The 20,889-nt window shown below is 45.9% G+C and overlaps 1 protein-coding gene across 2 annotated transcripts in view; it reads left to right on the top strand.

Moving 5' to 3' along the window:
• The first annotated feature begins 9,156 nt into the window (after nucleotides 1-9,156).
• ADRA1A (adrenoceptor alpha 1A) overlaps nucleotides 9,157-20,889 on the top strand; it is a 75,733-nt gene continuing 64,000 nt past the window's right edge. For both annotated transcript variants that reach the window (XM_016203463.2, XM_016203462.2), the window contains exon 1: nucleotides 9,157-10,092. In XM_016203463.2, the coding sequence (XP_016058949.1) occupies nucleotides 9,210-10,092 (883 nt within the window). In that variant the 5' untranslated portion in view covers nucleotides 9,157-9,209. The remainder of the gene's footprint in view (nucleotides 10,093-20,889) is intronic.

Here is a 20,889-nt window from a genome sequence, read left to right as displayed (position 1 = left end):
TAAATGGTTCTTGGTGCTGGTGAGGCTCACCATCTTATTTGTAGAATGTTCTTAGGTGGGAGGAAAAAAGCTTATCTCATATACATTATGCTCCAAGTAAATGCTTGTAGAATTTTCTGGACCTCCACTGACCAGTAGCTAATAAAGGGCTACTTCTAAAATTCATTTTAGCAGTAAAAAGCTGTAGGTGTTGTCAAGATCTAGGCATATTCAACGCCAAAAATGTATTTATGTATTTCCATTAAATTTCTCTTTAATACTATAATAATGTGTTCATGCAGTTTACATGTCTACTTCTCTGGCCAGTCCATGAAGTCCCGAGGGCAGGCCTAGTGTTACTCATTTTATATTCCTGGCTTTGGCACAGTGTCTCTCACATAGTAGGTATTCAGTAAAGTTCTGTGGAAGAGCCATGTTTAGCAGCTATACCTTTCAAGTATGAGTCCCATATTACATCTTTTAAATGATAGATACAATAGGCTCGGCAAATATTTCAAGTAGAAGAAAACCCCTCCAACTCCCTGATCTCTACACTCTCAAACCACTGCTCTGAATGAGAAAGTGAGAATGTGAAAACCACCCTCTTCTTGTGCTCATTCTTAAAAAAACACACCCCAAACCCCTTAGACTACCACTTCGATGTAAAGTTCTCAGGCAGACATCCAAACATTGCTGGGGAAGTCTGAAGTACAGAATGCCTCCAAACTCGCTCGCATACGCACAGTACCAAAGGCGCACAGCCAACCCGCCTTTGGAGGCAGAAGCCTAGTGAGAGCCGGGGCTGAGCAAGTTACCCCTTTCCGCTGAGGCCTAGCTCCCTAGCTTCAGAAACTACGTGTCTGTCTATTCTTACAGACTTTCTGGGAGGCAGGGGCCAGAGGCGCCCTGAAAACAGCTAAGATGATTCTCTTCCCAATGTCTTCAGCCTGTGGGGGCATTTGCCAGCAAAGCCAGCACCTCCAGCTGTGCCATAAAACAGGGATTTGTAAAATTAGTCCGTAAAAGACCAAATTTTAAGTATTTTTAGGCTTTGCAGGTCACGTATATATCAGTTGCATATTCTTCTTCTTTTTTGTGTGTGTGTGTTTATAAACCTTAAAAAAATATTCTTAGCTGGAGGAAAAGGTACAAGAATTAGTCAGGGAGGCTGGACCTGGACCACAAGGAATAGTTTACCGACCCCTGCAAAAGATCAAATCGATGTGGTAGACATTGGCATGATTCTTTCCTCCAACCCAACATTAAATTTATTTTATTTTGGACATCTTCTTTTTGAAAAGAGTGAAAGATTTCAGTTCAGAAAACCTAGGTTTCCAAATCACTGTGTGATTTGGGCCAGCTCATGTGATTACTTTAAGCTTCAGTCGGTTCATCTTAAAAAATGTGGGCAATAAATGAATGTCTTATATAGTTGTTCCAAGACTCCAATGAAATAACATATGTAGAAGTTCTTCGTAAACTATAAACTCTATTTAAGTGTTAGCTATTATTAATCCTAATGTTATTTAACTCCTAGGGAATAGAATTACCCTAACATTATGGTTTACTTTGTATATATACAGTTCCAATGATAGAGTGTGGGAAAATCCCAAAGAAATATTTGGCTTGAATCATAAATTATTAGAAAGCCTCAAACTTTTCTTAGAAGCTAGTTTGTTTGTATGGGAAATTACTTGTCAGAAAAAGAAATTGTGGTTTCCTGACTTTCCACATTCACAGAAGAAAAACTACAAAAGAAAAATTATTTTTGTAAAAAGTATTTGTAGGAGTCCATTTTTAAATGCCAAAGATTTTTGTCCTTCTGAAGTTAAAACTTTAGAAAAAGAGAAATTGAGATTTTGCTGGAAATTAATATAATATACTTTGACAAGAAAAAAAGGCCTGTTCAATTAAATGCTATTGGCTGGTTGTGACCACATTGCTACCTTGTCTAATGCATCTAGGAATTGAACAGCTATTAAATATCACAAACATTGGTGACAAGACAAAAAAATGAATTTATATGTTTCCCATGAGATTCTTAAGATATTTCTCAAAAAAAGTTTTTTAAGAATGTCAACAATTGTGGTAAATGGTGATAGCACGTAGTGTCCACTTCCAAAATGTGTATAACAAATTATTTCTAGTTCCTCAATCTTTCTTTTTTTAATTCTTAGCATTTGACATCTGCCCATACACTTCATTTCACTTTCCCAGTTCTTGATTTTTTGGCTCTTCTCCCTTGAAAACATGAAAATTTCCCCCATTTTCTTGATTGACCTCAACTCCCTTCTCAGACAACAAGATCATTCATACTTATAAATAGTTGTCTAATGTACCTATTCCCATTAGATTATAAGCTCCATGAGAGAAGGAATTTTGTCCTGTTCCTGTTAAATCCCTATATAAGGAATATATAAACTGGCTCACATGCACGAACTCCCAGCGCTTTACTCACTAACATTCTATGTATAATTCTGCATTCTGCCACCAATCACACTAACAACCTCAAACTCAACATACCCAAGCCATACTTATTACTCTTATCAGCCACCTCACAAATCTCCTCTTCCTGACTCCTTTCTATTAATAGCACCAATGATTTTCTTAGTCACTTGGAGGTATCTCAGTCCATCAAACATCAATTTAATTGCTAAGTAATTATCAATCCATTCTAAACAATTTAAGGTTAAAAAGGCATAAATAGACATAGAGTAAATATTATTAAAGTTATGACAATATCATAAAAATCTATATGCCAATAACTATAAAAAGTTAGGTTAAAATATAACTTAAAAAATGAAAACCAGAGTAAACTATAAACTATTAAAGAAATAGAACTGATAGAAAAAGTGTTGCCTTCTAAAATGACATTAAGTCAAATGTTTTACACTTGAGTTTGTACAACTTTCAAATAAAAGACATTCACTTGTTTAAACTGTCCCACCCAGAGAACAGAAAGAGAGCTAGGCATCACTTTTTTCAGCTAGCACAGTTACAATTTTAGAGCAGAACAAAGACCATATAAGAAAAGGAAATAGTAAATATCACTAGAAAATTTTTTTAGGTACATCCAAAATATGAAACAAAAAATATAAAACAAAAAGTATGTAAAAGATAATACTATATTAAGTCTAAATAGTGTTTATATCAAGAATGGAGCCCGGCCGGGCGTGGCTCAGCAGTTGAGCGTCAACCTAGGATCCAGGCGATCAGGGTTCGATTCCCAGTCAGGGCACATGCCCGGGTTGTGGGCTGCAGCCAATCAATGACTCTCTCATCATTGATGTTTCTCTCTCTCTCCCCCTCTCCCTTCCTCTCTCTGAAATCAATAAAGATATGTTTAAAAAAAAAAAGAATGGAAAAATTATTCAATATAAGAAAGTCAATCCATGTCATTTACCATATTAATAATCATCTTAAGAGCTTACAAGAATAAAAAAGTCTCTTAGCAAACTAGAAATATATAGAAACCCATTTAACTAAGATTATTACCAAATATATACAAAAATAATAGTAAGTATTGGAATTCTAGAAACATCAAAATAAAGATTAAGGCAAGAATGCTTATAATCATCCCTAAAATTTACCATTGTACTGGGGATAAAGAAATACGAAAAGAAGAAATAAGAGGTATTAGCATTTGAAAGGAAGCCATAGAATTGTTATTAAATATAGAAGAGATAGATTCATTAGGGCTCCCTAGCAAAGGCTTCTTGGGCTGGGTCGGAGCCTCGCCAGTAGGCACTGTAGCCATGCGAGGCCCAAGGCGGTGATCAAAATTGCCCATGTGTTGGAGGAGACGCAACAGGACTCCGTGGAATGTGCTGCTCAGGCGGTGGAGAAGTGTAACACAGAGAAGGACATTGTAGCCCGTATTAAGAAGGAGTCTGACAAGAAGAACAGCCCCCCTGGCCCTGCGTCATGGGGAGGAACTTTAGTAGTTACGTGACCAAACACTAGCAGTTTAGCAGAAACCAAACACTTCGTCTACTCTCCCTGGGCCAAGTGGCTGTTCTTCTGTTCAAACCCGGGTAAAAACCTAGACTGCACCACACACCCAGTGACCCACCCAGAAATGGAGCCTGAAACCTTCAGCCTTGCCTGAAGGATCACCTTGATCCTGAACCTTTATCACGTTGTTTTGTAGAAGGCATTCTCTGTGCTCATTTGTTGTGGTTAGGAAACAATTAGCACAACAGCTTACGTTTATATTTATTTTTTATTCCATACCTCTCTGCCCCACGGTTTTCCTCCTCAAAATCCATTCCTCGCCCCCTCCCCCCAAAGTTGTTGGAAAACTGAAAAATTAAAAGAACCCAAAATACTTTTCAGGGCCTTTAGATTTTTTTCCTGGGCTCATCTTCTCAGGGCAGACAGCAAACCGGGTGTGTGAGCCCAGAGGCCAGAGACCGAAGGGCAGCTGCCTGGCTGGTCAGATTGCAGAGCTCACACATACACGAGTGGTCCTTCACGATGGGGGACAAGGGGAGCGGGGAGAAAAGGAGGAGCAGCCAGTGGCCAGGACCAGCTCACCCACTCCAGGTCATTTTGCACATTTTTCCAGCTGAATACATTGTGCTTATGTTAGGTGTGGAATTTGAACCACTCTGGGTTAGAAGTGTGTTTTACTTTAAAGTAGCACGCCAAATGAGCAGAGAGGGAAAGGGCTAATACGATTTATAACAAGAGCTTTGATAAGCTTCGCAACCTATAATCTCACTCAGTCTAATAACCACCCTGGGGTTTTTTAACTGTCTCCCTTTAAAAAGTAGGAAACCAAGGCTCAGAGAAGCTGAGTTTTGTCCTGGTCTCATAGGAGGTCAGGGATAGAATCTTTATGATTCGATAGCCCACTCTTTCTTCACCCTACCTCCCCATGGGCCTAACTCAACATTTTCTGGGACATCCATGTCAACTGTTGACCTTAAACGAAAAGTCAGCCAGATATTGTTCCAGCAAATGGGTTCATTCTGGAACAACAACAAAGTGCAATCCAGAACATGCGACCATGGCAGGCCATGTGCAAACCCACTAAAACAAAGGAGAGGAAATTTTATGGGAGGGAAGAGGAAGCTGGGAGGGCTGTTACAAAGAATTCTCCCTGTTGTGCTTGGCAGTGAAGGTAGGGCATGAGTGCTCCCTGTTCTGGCCTCCTTACTTTATTTTATTTACTTGTTTGTTTATTTATTTTCAATCCTCACTCGAGGATATTTTTTCCATTGCTTTTTCAGAGAGAGAGAGAGAGAGAGAGACTGCCGCGAAAGAGACACATTAATTGGTTGCCTCCCGCCTGGGGATTGGGATCGAACCTGCTACTGAGGATAGAACCCGGGACCAAGGGCCTCCTTACTTTATTTTAAATGCAGTTTTTGTTTACTTTTTTTTTTTTTTGCACAACTATTCTTTAAAGAATCACTAACAAATGGATAGTTTCCTGTTTGTGGGTGTATGATCATTGAGGGAAAAATTGGTTCTGAGAGTTAGTTCCTCAAAGATTGATGTTTACAGGTTAAGAACTAATTTGAAAGACCTACCTGGTAGCATATAGGCTAGAAATAAGGAGCCACTCTTCCCAGTCTTGGCACTAGCTAGTTAGTTGCCCAGGAAGGAGAGGACTTGTGAGTATGCTTGTTTGTTGAGGGATGGAGACTGGGAGTTCCGAAGACTTTTGTACACGTTGACCTTGCAGAACTGAGCAATTCTCAGTTGCTTTTCGTGCCAATAACACTATTTCCCTTATCTACCATGGAACAGATATTAACAGAGCACTCACCTTCATGGTATAAAGGTAATGGATATGAAGTTGAACAATAATATATCCCTCTGGTGGATGTTTCTGAAGAACAGACGTTATATGCATATTTGATGAGAAAATGTAAGACTCACAGGGCATTGTAGTCCAGCCTTCACCAGAGGTGACTGAATCCCAGGGAGACAGCAAGTGACTTAGTAATTAGAGTGAGCCTGGATTTACTCTCTCCTCACAGTGTGCTTCTTGTACAATATAAAATTCAGTTTATGGATGAGCAAACCATTTGTTTATATTTAAAAATAATATTTAAGTCAAATCCAATAATATTAAATCTAAATATTAGATCTTCAGTGAAGCAGGGACCCCTGATCTTCCCATGAGCATTCTTCCAGGACATTTTGAGGTATATTCATAAAAAAGAGTGAGCCTTCCAAATATCCCCCCTGGAAAAGGTAACAATATTAATAAACTTCTGTTCAAGGGAAGGAATTCAGTGCATAACAAAGTTATCTCTTTGTTACTAGGGTTAAGGGAACCTAGTATATATATTGAAAACACTGCATTTTGTCTGATTGGATGAAGACGAAAAGAAGGTGACTTAGGAGGTGGGAATCAGAGTACAGACAATTTTAGCATTTTCCCAATATTCCAAAGCACATATAGCTTTACTAAATTGTAAAGTAAGCAGAACATGGAATTTACCAGAAAAAAGTAAACGAGTCTGGCGGTATCAGCTTCTCATACTCCAACTATTAATAAGCCAAAGAAAATTAGAGAGAAGTAACTCTCCTTTAAAGGATATATTTTCTTATGAAAACTAGAATAGAACATGTGGCACTTCAAAACCACTAAACTATATAAGAAACTACAGTGAAACAATAATGCTTTTCAAATCTATAGATGTGCTCACTTTATCTTCCTGGAATTATAATTTTATTACAATCAGATTTATTGAATTTAATCTGATTTTACTTGCATCTTAAAACGTCTCCAGATAATATAATTTACTTGCATGTTTGACATAACAACATGCTTCTTCTTGATTTTAACAGAACTTAGTCCAAGTGTTAATCAAATCAAGCTGGGCATTTCTTTGAACTCAAAGTAATTAATATGCTTGCCAGTGTCAAGTTGTTCTTTATTTTTTAAAGTAAGATCATTTAGAGAAGTTATTCACTACAAGTAAAAATTCCCCACCGGCACACTTTTTAAAATGCTATTTTTATTAAATTTATTGGGGTGAATCGGTTAATAAGATCATATAAGTTTCAGGTGTACGATATTATAATACATCCTCTGGATGTTGCATTGTGTGCTCACCACCCAAGCCGCTCAAGGCAAGATTTAAAAAAAATAAAAAAAATTAGGGCGTTGCGCATGTGCCTGCGCTGCGGAGGCGCGGGACGCGGGTCCCGGCCAGCCAGGCTCCTGGCCGCTGCGTCAGCAGGGCTGCGAAGTTCCTTGCCCAGCCCTTTGCTGATCTGGGGGAGCTGACTAGTGAAAGCGTGACTGTGGAGTTGGGGATCAGCTGTATTTCTCTCTTCTATTTTCACTCTTTATTTTAAAATTTCCAGGTGAAAGATAGCGAGGCAGGAGCTTGGAGACATTAGTGGTGGGGTGTGAGCCGGCGAGTGCAAGAGGACCGGGAATAGGTTCCCGGGAGGGACGGTCCCCTCTCCCCGCGGAGAGGTGGCGGCAGGGCTGCTGCGGGAACGGGCACCCCGTGCCCCTGGCCGCGCGCAGGCGGTGGCTCTGCCTGGGGCTCCAGGTGAGTGCGGGGGGGGCGCGGGGCGCGGGCGGCCAGCAGGGCCGGGCGGGTGAAGGCAAGTCGCCCTCGGCCTCCGCGTGAGCGGAACCCCCACTTTCCCGAGCGCCTCCTGCTTTTTTCATCTGTTCTGACACCAGTATCCCCGCCCCACCCCGTTTCCCTTATATATTCTGGGAAGTTACCTCCTAGTTAACAAGTGTGATTTTAACCCCGTTTCTATCGCCCCGAGGTAGGGGGGGGAGAAGGATTTCTGCTGTTGCTTTTATTACCACCTGTGAGCTCTTGAACTTGTGATTTTCATAGTAGCCTTTGCCTGGGGATCCCGCCTCGGCGCTCAAGCCCAGAAGCTTCCCCCATCCCCTCGAACCTCCCCGCTGTACCCCAGCAGCCCCCCTGGGTGTGCTGGCACCAATGACCCCGTGGATTGGAAAGGAACCCTGCACCGACCTCGGTCGCGGTCGGCCCTCGGGACCCATCGGGCTTTGCTCGGGACCTGACTCTTAGGCCGACTTGGCTGGGCGACAAACGCACGCGCTCCTCACCCCCAAGCGTGAATTCCTCCGGCACGATCGTGCGCGTGGCACTGGCCCTGCGGTCCCCAGGTCGCAGCGGTCCCCTCTCCCCCGCCGGCCCCCCCAGGGGGCTGCGAAGCAACCTGTTCCAAAGGCAACCCGGTAGATCCTCCGGTTTCCAGTGGCTCGGCTCCGGAAGACGCACTGGCCAGCCGCAGTAGCACCTGGCGGGCTTTGGGCATTTTAATTTCGCAGTACACCGCCAGGGCGCCAGGAGCTGCGTTTTGGGATTTCTTCGCCACGGGTTTGCACGCGGCCAGCGGGCGCGCGGAGGAGCGCGGGCAGGTTCCCGGCGGCCGTGGCCCTGCGCGCGCGGAGCCCCGCCCGCGGGCCCTGTGCTGCCGCAGGGCCGGCCGCCCCGCCCCGCAGTCGGCTGCGCTCGCAGCCCGGTCCTACCCGTAGAGGCGGCACGGCCGCGACCCCCTCGCGCCCGGGTGACACCCCGCCTTTCTCTTTGCGCCCTTTCAGGAAGACGCCGGCTAACAACCCTCCGCAGCCGCCAGCAGTTCACAGCCACGTCCCCCGCCTGCGCGCCTGGGAGCGGGATCCAGCGCGAGCCCGCCGCGGACCAGCCGCACGGTGGGTAACTGCGGGCCGGGGCAGTGCCCAGATGTCAAAGGTCCCTGCCGTTGAGAGTCGACGGCAGACCACTACTTGCTTGTGGTTTGGGGGCGAGACTGGCGCTGGATTTTGGAATTCCACATGATGAGCGGAATGCCGAGTCTTCTCATCAGGACGGATCAGACCGTGCGGGAAAGCGGGCTCCCGTAATTCTGGGACTGCATTTTGCAAGTTGTCTCCTGGAGCTTGGCGCCAAACCTCCGATGGGTAGGGAGTTGGGGTCTGGGTCCAAAGCAGCGGGTGCAGGGCGGCTGCGGACAACCGCGCGCGCTCCTGGCCATGTCGCCTTTCATGCCCTGCCCCTGTGCATGGCCTTCTGAGGGTGTCCAGGGCCGGCCCGGGGTGCTTCCCACCCGCGAGCTCTCTGCCACGCCCAGCTAACCCCAGCGGGCACGGCTCCCCGAAGCCGAGTCACCTTTTGACTCCCCGCTCCCGCGCTCCCGCCTCCGCCCCGCCCCCACCCAGGGGTGGCCGTCAAGAGCCGGACCTCGCCCGGGGACCCCCGGCTAGGACCATGGTGTTTCTCTCGGGAAATGCCTCCGACAGCTCCAACTGCACGCACCCGCCGGCGCCGGTGAACATTTCCAAGGCCATTCTGCTGGGGGTGATCTTGGGGAGCCTCATCATTTTCGGGGTACTGGGGAACATCCTAGTGATCCTCTCCGTGGCCTGCCACCGGCACCTGCACTCGGTCACCCACTACTACATCGTGAACCTGGCGGTGGCCGACCTCCTGCTCACGTCCACGGTGCTGCCCTTCTCCGCGATCTTCGAGATCCTGGGCTACTGGGCCTTCGGCAGGGTCTTCTGCAGCGTGTGGGCGGCCGTGGACGTCCTGTGCTGCACCGCGTCCATCCTGGGGCTCTGCATCATCTCCATCGACCGCTACATCGGCGTCAGCTACCCGCTGCGCTACCCCACCATCGTCACGCAGAAGCGGGGCCTGGCGGCTCTGCTCTGCGCCTGGGCGCTCTCCCTGGTCATCTCCGTGGGGCCGCTGTTCGGCTGGAGGCAGCCGGCCCCCGAGGACGAGACCATCTGCCAGATCACCGAGGAGCCGGGCTACGTGCTCTTCTCGGCGCTGGGCTCCTTCTACGTGCCGCTGGCCATCATCCTGGTCATGTACTGCCGCGTCTACGTGGTGGCCAAGCGCGAGAGCCGCGGCCTCAAGTCCGGCCTCAAGACCGACAAGTCGGACTCGGAGCAGGTGACGCTCCGCATCCATCGGAAGAACGCCCCGGGCGGAGGCAGGGGGGTGCCCAGCGCCAGGAACAAGGCGCACTTCTCCGTGAGGCTCCTCAAGTTCTCCCGCGAGAAGAAGGCCGCCCAGACCCTGGGCATCGTGGTGGGCTGCTTCGTGCTCTGCTGGCTGCCTTTCTTCCTAGTGATGCCCATTGGTAAGTCTTCACACGCCCGTCGGAGCGTGGCCGGGCTTCACCCTCTCCCGGGTCGGCTCCGCAGCTTCACGGTCGGGGTGGGCCTCGAAGAATCTGCATTTCAAACGGCCAAGCCAAGGGATCGTTTTTTTGTTTGTTTGTTTGTTTTTTTGGGGGGGAGGCTTCCTAGTAGAAAAGCGATTTTCCATTCCCTTTCTACTCCATCCTTATTTACATTATGTCCTGGGGCACTTTTACAACTACTGTAAAGTGGCTTCCCACGGATGCAGAGGAATTGGCCTCTCTGATAAGCGTGCCAGCTTTTCTCAGCACCTTCAAGCGTGTGTTTGATTTAAAGGCGTCCACCCTCTTTCCATCTGAGCCTCCACCGGCACTTAGGCAGGGCTGTGGAAGGCCACTTCCACCTCTGCTGCTAAGGACTGCAGATTCTCTTGGCCTAAAAATAAGCCCATGCTTATTCTGAACAAATGTGTAATTTTATTATTAGGTTAGATTGTTCCTAAGGGTTAGTTATAATGGTCTGCGTATGCTCTATATCTGTGTTAATTTTATATTCTGGATTCAGCACGGAAGAAAGTGTGATGAGCTTCTGACAAGAAAAGAATGATTTTATGTTTAAATCAATTTAAGCTTTAAAGAATTCAACATGCTTCCAGTAATAAAATACTTTTCCCCTTTATTTTAATAGTAAGTATTAAAGCTAACATTACTCTTACCCAAAAGCATTTGGGAAGTTGCAGATGACACACTTTGAAAATAATACAGTAATGTTACAAATCCAGTTTTTGCAACTGCTAAATCAGCTGTTGTTAAAAACGAATTAGTTTATTAGAAGTATCAGCAAGTGGATCCACTTGGAATAGTTATTTATCATTGAAAGGCCTTCTTGAGATCCCAAAATGGTTGTTTGCTATTTTTAGTTTGTGAGCTCAAATATAGACCTGCACATTGGTTATCCACTAACTCTAGCAAACAAAAAATTATGATAAAAATAATAAAAGTCTGTTTCCAGCACTTTAGAGCTAAATTTAAATGGTATGTACTTAAATATACTTTAATTTGCAATTCCATCATAATAGCAGCTATGATTTTTTTGAGGGCCACCTCTGTTTTAGACATTTGACAAGGCTTTTTATTGCACTAATCCTCTCAACAACTCACAATGTGAGGTATGCATTGTTATGCTGAAATCACTTTAAGGGGAAGGGATTCTCCAGGTTCTAGAGCTTCACTGTCTAAAATACCATAGCCACCAGCCACACCTGGCTATTTAATGCAAATTAAAATGAAAGAAAATGACCATTCAGTTCCTCAGTCCCACTAGCCACATTTTAAGTGCTCAATAGTCATATGTGGCCAATGGCTACTGTTTTGAACAGCAGAAACAGAGAACATTTCATCAGTGCAGAAATTCCCTTCCAGCAGAGGCCCTCACCTTCCGTTGTGTCTGTCCATCATTATTGCTGACTCAGCTCCTGGAAGTACTTCACAGCTTTGAGTTTAGTTAAATAACACTCTTTACCTGAGCCTCTACCAGCTTGCCTACCTTTCTGCGTCCCATCTCTTACTTCCTCCTGAAGTTTGCACATTTATTCTTGCGTCCATTCACTCAGCAAGTATTTATTGAGCACTTGTTCTCGACACGTAGAATGAACAAGGAGGAAGAGTCCTTGCCAGCAAGATATTTGCATTCTTTTGGGAGAGATAGACATTAACAAATAAATAGATGCTAAGAATTCAGGATTATACACCTGAACGTAATATAAAATACTACTGAATATCAACTGTAATTGAAAAGTTAAAAAAAGGAAAGAAAGCAAGAGTAGGTATATTAGTATCAGACGAAGCAGCCTTCAGAACAAGAAAGTCATCAGTGGTTTCCAGAGTTTCAAGAGGTGAGAAGGAGGGATGCGTTGGCGGGGCACAGGGGATTCTGGGGGCTGTGACACTATCCCGTGTGACAATGTAACGTGGATACATGACATCATGCATTTGTCAAAGCTCACAGAGTATGCACCACAAGGGTGAACCCTAATGTAAACCATGGACTTTTGTTGATAATAATGTGACAATATTGGTTCATCAGTTGTCACAAATGCACCACATTAACGCATGGTATCAACAGTAAGGGACACTCTGTGAGGGAGGCAAAGGCCCACATGCGTTCTCTGTGCTCCAGGCCGCAGCGGGCCCTCTCCACCGCCCGGTGCCTGTGTGCATGAACTCACTTTCTATTTCAGAGCAGTGAGGGAAAACTGTTTCCTAGAGCCTGCTGGCCTCCCCTCCCCCAGCCCAGCTGATCTGCCCTGGCTGCCGGGTACCTGTTTACCTTAGGGACAGGACACTCTGAGGGTTCCGAGTGTCAGTTGTGGCCCCAGGACATGGGCACTCAGAGACAGCGCTGTGAGCCCAGCAGCCGTGGCGCCTGCTGTCTGCCACCAAACCCACCTTCCAGCTCTCCCTGGAGCCCTGCGGGTGCTCTGCTCGTGGTTTCTGAAGGCTTGGGAACCCCCAGGTCTCCGTGCGGCTCCCTGGGAGGTCCTGGCTTGTGCTGTGTGTGGGTGTCTGATAGTAAAGCGATGACACGCTTTGAGAATGTGACCGCACTAGGTAAATGGTGTTCTGCTCGCGATGAAACCTGTGGAAGATGCGGTGAGATTTTTGAACCAGTGACACACGCCGATGACTCGCTGGGGCTGCCTGCAGCGGAGGCCACTCCTCGGGCTCGTTAGCGTTGGATACACATCGGAGCAGTTTGTCGCTTCAGGACAAGGTCGACTCTCTGCAAATGGCATGAAAGAGCCCATCTCCTAAACTTCCCCAGCTGACTGATGAAAAACCCATCTCAAAAGCACCAGAGATGGATGGAGAGCGACTTCAGAAGAAAATAATGAATGATTTAATGAAAACATTCATTTTTCAGAAAGCCCACAGCTGCTCCGCCAATGAGATGGAATTAGCGAGTCCAGGGAAAGGGGCAAGAGAAAGACAGGCTGGAGCCGTGGGCCACACACGGAGCAGGTCCTGGGAGGTCAAATCAGCCAATAACAGCAGCGGCTGAAAAACTGCTACAGACCGGCCTTTGCCTGGGTTCCTTAGAGGTCACTTAGGCCACGTGTCGTGGCAGGTTGAACCAAACAGGGAAGCAGAAAATGCGGCCGCCCCGTCTTTCAGACACAAGTTGATCTGAGGGGTGCCCCTGATAATCCGACTTTAATGCGCCCCTTCGAAGTCCTGGAGGAACATCACGAAATAGCCAGACAGCTGCGGGAGGAAAACAAGCGAATGAGGAGCTCACAGGACAGATAACCGATCCCCAACTCGAGGAGGCACCTTTGCGGCGTGAGTATCCAGACCTGGAAAGTGAGACTCGGCAGCAGAAGCCGAAGCTTCGAGTTCTGCCCGAATCACATGAAGATCAGTTAACACAACTTCAGAAAAAAAGTGAGGAGGAAACGAGCTGCTTAGAAATGGAGAAGAAACTTCCCAGCACGTCTGTAGATATATGAACTCCGTGTATCAGATTCGCAGCCTCTCCCGGAGGTGCCGAGGACCTGGGCAGGGACTGGAGGGAAGCGCTTCCTACCAGGGAAAGGGGATCGTCCTCCATGCGAAAGGGCTCGAGAAGCTAGAACACAGCCCCGTGGGCTGAGAAAAACCACAGAGGTGAGGAAAGAAAAGATCACAACAGGCAAATGCTGGCCAAGGTCCCGTCCAGATCCAGCCTTTCCCAGGCGTCCCTTTCGCTCCTGCTGCTCCACCCGCAGCCCCCAGAGGCCCTGAAATGTCAGGGGATCCCATGGGTCATTAGGCCCCCCAGGAAGGAGGAGGGTATTGAAGTAAGAGCTTAGGAATCCAGGGTCACTTGCAGGTTTGACTCAGTTTCCATAGGAGCTGGGTCCTGGACACCCACAACCACTCAGAACATCTGTATTGTTTTCTCTTTAAAGTAATTTTGATTAATTTCTTTTTTGTTTAGCTAGTTATTTAATTGATGCTACAATTCCTCTTATTCAAGTATATATAGTTATTCCTCCCACACTTATAATTTTAAGTTGGTATTTTAAAATAACTATTCATTAAAAAATAAAGAAAAAATCAAGTTTATTTAATGTTAAAAAAGAATTCAGGTTTCATAAGCATTATTTAAAAAGTCAACAGAATAAGAGGCCAGAGAGTAGCAGGACAGTGGGGGGTTGGGAGGATCAGGAAGGTCCTCTCTGAAGAGGTGGTGTTTGGCACACATCTGACTGAAGTGAGGAGCAAGACATGCAAAGTGTGGGAGGAATAGCTTTCTGGGCAGAGCGAACAGCCAGTGCAGAAACAGGAAAGAACCTGACCCGTCTGAGGCTGAGCAAAGAGGCCAGTGTGGCTGAACTACAGAGATTGAGGGGCAAGACAAGTTCACAAAGAGGCTGGGGGGATAGACAAGGTCAAAGTAATGTGGATTTGTGAGACTAAAGTAGAATATGCATACTATTCTAATTGTGATGGGAAGCCATTCAATCAGAGGGTTTTTAGCAAGCCAGTGGCCAGTCTTATGTTTTGAAAAGATCCTTCAGGATGCTGGGTGGAGAGTGAGCTGTTTGGAGTGGGAGCAGGGAGACAGGTTAGGAGGCTGTTGGAGAAGTCATGGGGAGAAAGGTCTTGATGCCTCCACTCAGGTGAGACAGGTGGAGGCGGTGAGAAGTGCTCACATTCAGCACTCATTGCAAAGGTAGAGCTGAGAAGTTGGGACATAGGGGCATGAGAAAAAGAGAGGAATTAAAGATAACTTCCAGGTCTGGGGCCTAAAAAACTGGGTCAACAGTGCATTTTACCGAGATTGAGAAAACTAGAGAATGACAGGGTTGTGATGGGCTGGTGGGAGTGTGTAGGGTGAGTGTTTATTTTGTATAGCCCATGTTGAGAACATAAGTAGAGATGCCCAGTAGGTAGTTAGATGCATGAAACGAAGCTAAGAGGGGAAGCTGGGCTACTATATAAACCTAGGACACATCAATATATGTAAAGCTACAGAAATGGAAGGATCTACAAGACAGAATGTGTGAAGAGAAAAGAGAGATTAGGTCTGAACCTTGGGACATTCTGCTCTTTGATGGTTGGGAAAAGGAGGAGAGTCAGCCAGCAAAAGAAATTGAGAAGGAGAGTCTAGGGAGGAGACTGTGATGTTCCCCAGAGCTGAATGGAAATGTTTTGAGAAGACAGGAGTAATCAGCTGTGACCCATGCAGCTGCCAAACCAAGTCAGAGGAGGACTGGGAGTCAACACTGGGCTTGGCCAAGTGGAGGTCCGTGCAGATATGAAGAGGTCCTTTGAGCATAATAGTCTCAATGGAGTGATGGAAGCAAAGCCTGGTTGTGTGCTTTCTAGTGGAAATGGAAAATGAAGTGGGAACAGTGAAATGAACAACTCTTTGGAAAGATTTTACTAGACAGTGGAGCTGGGAAATAGAGTGTAGCTGGAAGGATATAGAGAGAATTTTCAAAGGTGGGAGATGGGATATCATGTTTATATTCTGATGGGAATGATGAAATAGAAAGATGCTGGTGGTACAGGCAAGGGAGGAGATGGGATTCAGTACCCAAATGGAGGGTTGGGAAGTGATGAGAAAACTCAGAGAGAGATCTCTTTGGAATATATTTAAGTCCTCAGTGAAATAAGTAGAAAGATCATTAGCTAAGAGTGAGGAAGGAATAGGAAATGATGGTCATTTGAGGAGCAAAAGATGATGTGAAATGTTAATCTTTGAGGTGAGAGAGTGAATAGATTATGGAAATTAGTAGAATCACCAGGAAGACCTGAGGAGTCCTGTTAGAGACTTGTGGTCATAAATTTAAAGCCCAGTCAAGAAGGTTGTATGTTGCTCTCTAACAGCTGAGAGGCTGGGGATTATAGGGACTGTTGCTGAGGACTGACTAGGTCTAGGGACCACAGTGAAGACGGGGTGTTTGTGAAGGGACACAAACTGGATCAGATTAGGGATCATACAGAGTCAGATGGTGGAAAAAGCCCAGGTGATGATAGGTGACTGGGAGCTTGGGACTTCTGGTGGTGACCAAGTTATCTCCAGGGTGATAGGCAGGATGGGCTGGATCCTGAGGTCCCCTAGGGGAAGGGGGACTCTGGTCTAACCAGAGCCTCCCTCTTGGATCTGCTCTCTTGAGGAGTTAATAATGTTGAGGTGAAGATGTTACGGTGGAAGGGAATTGTAGTAACAGAGGAGTACCTGGAATTACTGGGCTTCCTTTAAATCCTAGTAATGTGGTATGACAGGAAGGAAATTGAAAATTTATAGTTAACAGTATTCGAGCAGGTTGCTCAGTAGGGTGAAAGAGCCCTAAACCTACCAAGTCTGTGGTACACAGTTTCTTCTCGACATTAAACAAATAAGAGACTATACCTTCCAGGATTTATTGACTGAATAATGAGTAGCAGGCACTGAGTTAAACAGAATATAAAGATAAATAAAGCACGTTCCCGGCCCTCAAGGGCCTCACAATCTAGTTAAGGAGGCAAATTAGGAACAAATATCACAAGTCCGTGAGAATGATCCTCAAAGCAATAATACCAGGGCTGAGAAATATAACAGTTAACCATGCCTGAAGGTCACTGTGGAAGCTTCTAGAAATATCGCTGTTGACTAAGAGGAATTTGAAGGCTGACTACTTCTGTTGGGCCACCAATGAGATGTTGTTGTTTTTTAGTACATTTTTCATGCAAAATGTGGACAGAAGTATAAATATGTCATTATGTTATCACACTCAAGGGACATGAGCGCTTAAAAGCAAGTGTTGGTCTGTGCTAGGCTGCCAGAGAACAGTAAGATTGGAAACTAAAACCAGGGCACTGACGAATGTGAGATGTAAAGCTGAAAAGTGAAGCTCCCACGTGCAGAGGAGCCAGCCCAAGACAATCAGGTGAGTGAGGACTCTCCATTCCATCACCGAAGGTCGCTCCTCTATACTGTGAAAAGGCTCTGTCTCCTCCCTGACCCCATACTCCCTCCCTCCCCAGCTCCTCGCCACCAGGGCTGGGTTGGTTGCTGGACTGAGTAGTGTGATTACAGGTAGGAATCTGACCTGCCTGCTCTGAAGTCTGAGGGTTGCTAGTCTTGTTTTCGTTTTGCATCCTAAGTGTTTGGTTGAAATCCAGAACCCCTTTCCCCGAGGGGAATCATGTTTGAGGTTTCACCCATCGTTTATACCTGAGAGTGAATGTTTTTAAAAAAACAAGCTTTGATCACGGAGATAAATACAGAGAATATGAAGGTGCCAGGCTTCAACATATACCGGAAAGAAGGGCGAACGGCGTGCCTCCCGTGGAAGGCCAGGCACCAGAAGTGCGTGTGTCGTCTTTGCCTATTTCATCCTTTTGTCTGGAGACGGCTAGTCCCAGAGGCAGTGTGCTGGGTGGAGAGAGTGTTGGCCTGAGATTTAAACCGAGGCTTTCTCTTTGATAAAACAGGTTATGTTATACCGGGTAGCTGGTAATTTTATCAGAATTCACATGGTTCATAGACTGTTATGACATTTGTTGATGGAAGGATTACACCATGAGCAGTGGGATGCACCTGGAGGTCTGAGAAAGAGAGACCATCAGAGAGAGAGGGATGAAGGGGCCACATTTACTGAACACACAGTTATGTGTCTGAACTCTGGACGCACTAAATACAAAAGAGGCACTATTATTGTACCTGGCCATTGCTGTTATGTCTGAAATCAAAGGAGACAGTGTTGAGCTGAGCTGTGGCTCATGTGGACCTAGGATTTTTGAGAATTATGTTAAAATAAAAAAGAGGAGCAGACAGCGTAGTGGTGAGCAGGGAGAATATGTTTAAAATGGGATGTTTGGGGCCCTGGCCAGGTGGCTCAGTTGGTTGGGGAGTCGTCCTGTGCACCCACAAATGTTGTGGGTTTGATTCCTGGTCAGGGTACATACCTAGGTTGCTGGTTCGATCCCAGGTCAGGGTGTGTACGGGAGGCAGCCAATGGATGTTTCTCTTTTACATCAGTGTTTCTTTCTCACATTGATGTTTCTCTCCCTCTCTCTCTCTCTTTCTTTCTTCCTTTCTGTCTCTAAAATCCGTAAAAATATATATTCTTGGTGAGGATAAAAAAATCTTAAAAAAGGGATGTTTTGGGGAAGGCAGAGCTGGCAGCGGGCTTATCAGGTGGAAGCAGTGAGGCAGTGGGTGATTCATTTATTCAGCAAAATTTTATTGAGTGCCTACTATGTGCCAGACAGCTAGAGAATCACTGAAGATAAAGACCAACAAATCTCTGCCCCAGTGGAGCTGAAAATCTGCACAGTTAAGCTCATAGAGAAGTTTCAGATGGTGATTAGTAAAAAACAGTGAGGAAAAAGGACCAGTACATATAGTAACATCTAAATGACATATAAGGACTCTGACTCTGTGGATGTCCGAGATAGCCAGAGAGTGTGTTGTTTCCCTGCAGGTACAAAGGGACCAGGCCCCTGATTCTTATGGAAAAGGCTGATCTCTTGGGGATAATGGTGTGGAGAGAATCTAAGAGCCATTATGACTTTAAGATAAGAGACCAGTTTTTCAGTTACTCTTGCTGCACCACAAACCATCCCAAAATGCCGTGGCTTAAAGCAACACCGCTTTATGGTTGGTGCTTCTGCGGGTAAGGGATGAGTCGAGGCCCAGTTTGTCCAGGTGTTGGGGCTGGCTGTCAGAATTGGCGGCCTCTCTTGCTCCAGTGGCCTAGACTGGCTTTCTTACAATGTGGCAGTTGCCTCGAAGAGAGTCAGGGCAGATGCTGCCAGGTTTTTAAAGAGCTGGCCCCAGACCTGGCCCAGTGCTACTGCTGCCTCACTCTGCAGTGAAAGCAAGTCACAAGGCCAGTAAGTCAGTAGGTTCAAGGAAACAGACTCATCTCCTGATGGGTGAGCAACACGGAGCTGCATGGAGGGATGGGGGGATTACTGTGGCCGTATTGCACCACATCTACCTCCCAAGCATATCAAACAACAGTTTCATTTCATCCGCTTGTGTGTGTTTTTTGTGTGTGTGGTTTTTTTTTTTTTGGTATCTTTATTGATTTCAGAGAGAGGAAAGGAGAGGGAGAGAGAGAGATAGAAACATCAATGATGAGAGAGTCATTGATTGGCTGCCTCCTGCACGCCCCCGACTGGAGATTGAGCCCCCAACCCGGGCATGTGCCCTGACCGGGAATGGAACCCCAATCGCCTGGATCCTAGGTCGGCGCTCAACTGCTGAGCCACGCCTGGCCGGGCATCATCTGCTTCTTATTACTTATTGAGAGCTTCCCATGTGCTGGGCTTTATGCAATGCACGGAGTAAAAACAGTTGGGGTCCTTGCCCTCCTGCAGGCTTCTAATCTCCCTGGGGAGATCAACATGAATTAAATAACCACATAAGAAACCCCACACTACCTACAGTGAAGAGGATGTGGATGATGCCTTGAAAACATACACTGTGGAGAGGCCTAATCCTGGGCAGGGAGGCAGAAAAGGCTGCATGGAAGGAGGGTGTGGCCTATGAGCTGAGATCTGTAGAATGAAGGGGTGCTCAGTGGCTGACAGGGGAAGGAGGGAACAGAATGGGCAGAGATTCTGACCTGGCTGGCCTGATATTCATGAGGATTTTTCCAGAAGGCCGGTGTGGCCAGAGCTGGAAGGCTAAGAGAGAACTGGTGTCAGCTGAAGCAAGAGAGAGAGGGTCCAGACCAAATAAGCCTTTAGAGCCATTTTATGAGTTTTTTGTTTTTATCTGAAGATGACCAGGAACAGAGATGACATGATCAAGTCTACATTTCAAAAAATCAGACGCTTAGTGAAAAGAAGACTGTGGCTAGACCAGTTGGGAGACCTTTGCAACAGGACAGGGAAGTGATATCCTGCCAAGACAATTTTTCTTGCACGTGGTTGAAAATATGTATTTCCATGAGCTGCAGCAGAGCTCCGGACTGCTTCTTTTGTCATTGCCTCCAGAACACATTCATGAGAAAGCCTTCAGCTGGTCTTAAGTAGTATAACCAGACTTGGCTTTCAATTAATTGTGGCTCTTTCCACAAGACAAATCTGTCAGTGAAGATTTACTACCGTATCCAAAAGAATGTGCTGCAGGTTCAGAAGACATCCGCAATGAGTTTTAACAACACTTTCAACAATAGCCGACTCGAATCAGGCTGCAGACAGGCAGGTCATTACTTTGAAGGAGACAATACTTAGTGACTAAGGTATTGTTGCGTTTTGTTACTTCATGGTTTCAGGTTCGAATGAGGACATTTTCCTTGTCTAGCAGGTTCACTGTCTTTTAGCCTGCTATTTGGTTTGCCAGCTGGACACTTGCATAATCCCCCTTCCATATTTTAGTCATTAATATTTAGACTATTGGGATGTGAAATTGCTTGTCTGTGCTTTTTGGCCACGTTTTATAAAGCTGTGGTTTTAAAAATTTCTTTTCTATTTGTAAGCTCATTTTATACATCGAAGATATTAATCATTGTTTATTGCGTATACTGGATTGCCAGTTTTCTTGTACAATATTCAGATGTGCTAAGAAAGATGTAGCTCTTTTATTTTCCAAAAGGCAATGTGATCTTTTTCATGAAATTCCATAGAAACACACACACACACACACACACACACACACATTTTAGTTAAATTGAAGAAGCTCAATTAAATCTGATCATTTAAGCCTCTTTTGTAATTTAGCCTTTCAGATTTGCCTGCTGAGTTGTTGACCAGGCCCAGGGGCTCATATTGCCTCATGGTAATGGGCAGGGGGGCGCAGGAAATTAGGGC

This window comes from Miniopterus natalensis, chromosome 4 (assembly GCF_054644295.1).
Source record: "Miniopterus natalensis isolate mMinNat1 chromosome 4, mMinNat1.hap1, whole genome shotgun sequence".
NCBI classification, from domain to species: domain Eukaryota; kingdom Metazoa; phylum Chordata; class Mammalia; order Chiroptera; family Miniopteridae; genus Miniopterus; species Miniopterus natalensis.
This window is presented reverse-complemented; position numbering and strand designations above follow the sequence as displayed.